Source organism: Megalobrama amblycephala, linkage group LG1, assembly GCF_018812025.1.
Source record: "Megalobrama amblycephala isolate DHTTF-2021 linkage group LG1, ASM1881202v1, whole genome shotgun sequence".
NCBI lineage: Eukaryota > Metazoa > Chordata > Actinopteri > Cypriniformes > Xenocyprididae > Megalobrama > Megalobrama amblycephala.
The window spans coordinates 49,285,047-49,287,750 of NC_063044.1; the positions used below are offsets into that span (position 1 = coordinate 49,285,047).

The 2,704-nt window shown below is 38.3% G+C and overlaps 1 protein-coding gene across 1 annotated transcript; it reads left to right on the top strand.

Annotated features, from left to right (window-relative positions):
* Nucleotides 1-415: 415 nt before the first annotated feature.
* hoxb13a (homeobox B13a) lies at nt 416-2,415 on the top strand. The gene is made up of 2 exons (XM_048162447.1): nt 416-1,273; nt 1,741-2,415. The coding sequence occupies exons 1-2, from the start codon at nt 610-612 to the stop codon at nt 1,986-1,988; spliced, it is 912 nt and encodes a 303-aa protein (XP_048018404.1). The 5' UTR covers nt 416-609; the 3' UTR covers nt 1,989-2,415.
* Nucleotides 2,416-2,704: the final 289 nt, after the last annotated feature.

Here is a 2,704-nt window from a genome sequence, read left to right on the forward strand (position 1 = left end):
GTTATAGTATTTGATTATCAGCAAGGGAACGGCCATGAATATATCTATATAAATTATATTATTTTATGTAGCAAGTACGCGGAGCGCGTATAGGCATATTCAGTGCGAAAAATGACATGAACATGTATAAGAAATAAAAAAACAAAATCCCCTTTAATGTGTTATCAACAGCCTATGTGTGGCCATATTTGTTGAACAAATATTTAAAAATAAAATGTATCTTCTTTTAATTCTTTTCTTTTACTTAACATTAAAATATCAAATAGCAGTAGACAGCAGGCTACAGAAGTTATCTTCCACAAAACCGAAGATGCGATGAATTGCTCAGTGAGTTAAAGAACAAAAAGTGTATTAGAGGGAATTAATGCATAAAGGCAATGCAAGGCAGCATTTTTACACATTTAACTCGGTCTTGACAAAAAAAAATCTTTGACATTCTTCAGTCAAGGTTTATTTTATGCGTCACGTGGTACAGCTCTTATCCAATGAAGGCACTGCAATGCAGACCATAGTCCATTGCGTCAATGCAGCTGTACCAATGTAACTGAGTGTCCTGCTTCGGACTTGAGTCTTTGCAAAATAATTTTCCGTCCGAATGGTGAGCGTGCTATGACCACCTCCCTGGTCCTGAATCCTCGCTGGGCGGACACGGTTATGTTTGTGTATGAAAACAACTTGGATGAGCTGAAGAACATGGAGGGTCTGGTTGGAAGCGGCAATTTTGCGGCCAACCAGTGCAGGAATCTCATGGCCCACTCGGCTTTGAGTGGCCACCCGTCTAGCCTCGTCCACGGCTCCAGCTATTCCACTGTGGACGTATCGACTTCAAGTTCTGCAGAGTCTGGCAAGCAGTGCACACCATGCCCAACGGTTCCACAGGCCTCGTCCACCGGTCCCATCCCGTACGGCTACTTTGGCAACAGCTATTATCCTTGCAGAATGGGGCGGGGTTCCCTCAAATCCTGCACGCAGCCGAGTGCACTCAGCTACTCTGCAGAAAAATACATGGATACCCCGGTCACATCTGAAGAATATCCTAGCAGGGCTAAAGAGTTCGCCTTTTACCACAGCTACCCCAGTCCCTACCAGTCCATGGCCAGTTATTTGGACGTGTCGGTGGTACAGACGCTTGGAACGGGAGAGCCGCGACACGATAGTCTCCTACCTATGGACAGCTATCAACCTTGGGCTCTGGCTAACGGATGGGGTAGTCAGATGTATTGCTCCAAGGACCAGAGCCAGGCGGGTCATCTCTGGAAGTCTGCGTTAGCAGGTACGTTTTAAACTACATGTCGACTGAAATGAGAATGCTCAAAATAATATATATATATATATATATATATATATATATATATATATATATATATATATATATATATATATATATATATATTTTTTTTTTTTTTTTTTTTTTAAGTATAGCCAAAGCTCTCACAAACATCCAAGGAAATAGATGTCATTCTTCTGGTCAGACAGAAGACAGGTTTTATTTTATATATAGATTTTTGTGACTTCATGTGACTTCATGTGACCAATGTGACTTCATTTTATAAAGCACAAAAATACAACATTCTTACATAAAGGTAATAATTTACTAATTCAAATAACGTCTAAAACGAAGTCTACATTGTTCAATGGAATAAATCCGAAAATCTACAAATGCTAAATTTGTTGAAACGTAGTTTAGGTAGACAATGAATGAGCCCATTAATAATAAACCTTTTTTGTTATTCGTTCCAGATGTTGTGGCCCACCAACATGACGGGGGCTCATTCCGTCGAGGTAGAAAGAAGCGGATACCGTACACAAAAGTACAACTCAAGGAACTGGAGAAAGAATATGCAGCCAACAAATTCATCACAAAGGACAAGAGGAGAAAGATTTCAGCGGTAACCAACTTATCCGAGCGTCAAATCACGATTTGGTTTCAGAACAGGAGGGTTAAGGAAAAGAAATTCATTGCCAAAGTTAAGAACAGTGCGCCATAGAGCAAAGCTGAATTTGTGTTTTTCTCGGTGACTTCAAATTAAGGGAAGCAAAAAAGTCATCGCGAGGACGTTTCTTGGACTGGGGGCTGAATGTTTTCTTTTCTCAGCGCATTTACACCAAACAAATAAATGGATGGGACTCAAAAATGAATAATCTTAATAAAATTGAAAACAAGGACAATATAGATTGTATATAACGCACGTGCCTGACTATATGTAACTGTGTTCGTTTAAAGTCTTTTAGTCTTCTTTTAGCTTGCATTTAAATGTTAGGTATGTCAATTGTTGTCGTTGTTGTTGTTGTTCTTGTAGTATAGTCCTATACCTTATTATTCAATACTTGTCAGTACCTATATACTATGTTTATATCGCTTGTAAAACATAATAACATATATATCACAAACCTTAATAAATGTGTTAATTCCAATCAGTGTTTTCTAAGAAACATAGCAAAGTATACGTGTATTTATGGATTATTCTCATTAAGCCTCGCGTAATGACTCTTTTCAGTCCTCTTTTGCCAAATTACTGATCATTTGCTGACATTGTGAAACCAACAAACAGTTTCTGACATTTTTCCTGAAATTGTTTCCAGAAAAATTGCAGCCTTTTGTTATCGTTTTCTTGGCAGATGTGTGTAGACAACTTTTGTTTTATTTCAGTTTAAGATCGCGTTAATCTCTTGACATTTTACATAAAATGTGATCGTATATGAT

Coding starts and splice junctions, on each gene's coding strand:
- hoxb13a (XM_048162447.1), top strand. CDS start 610: ATGACCACCTCCCTGGTCCTGAATCCTCGCTGGGCGGACACGGTTATG. Junction 1,274..1,740: donor CTGGAAGTCTGCGTTAGCAG/GTACGTTTTAAA, acceptor TATTCGTTCCAG/ATGTTGTGGCCCACCAACAT.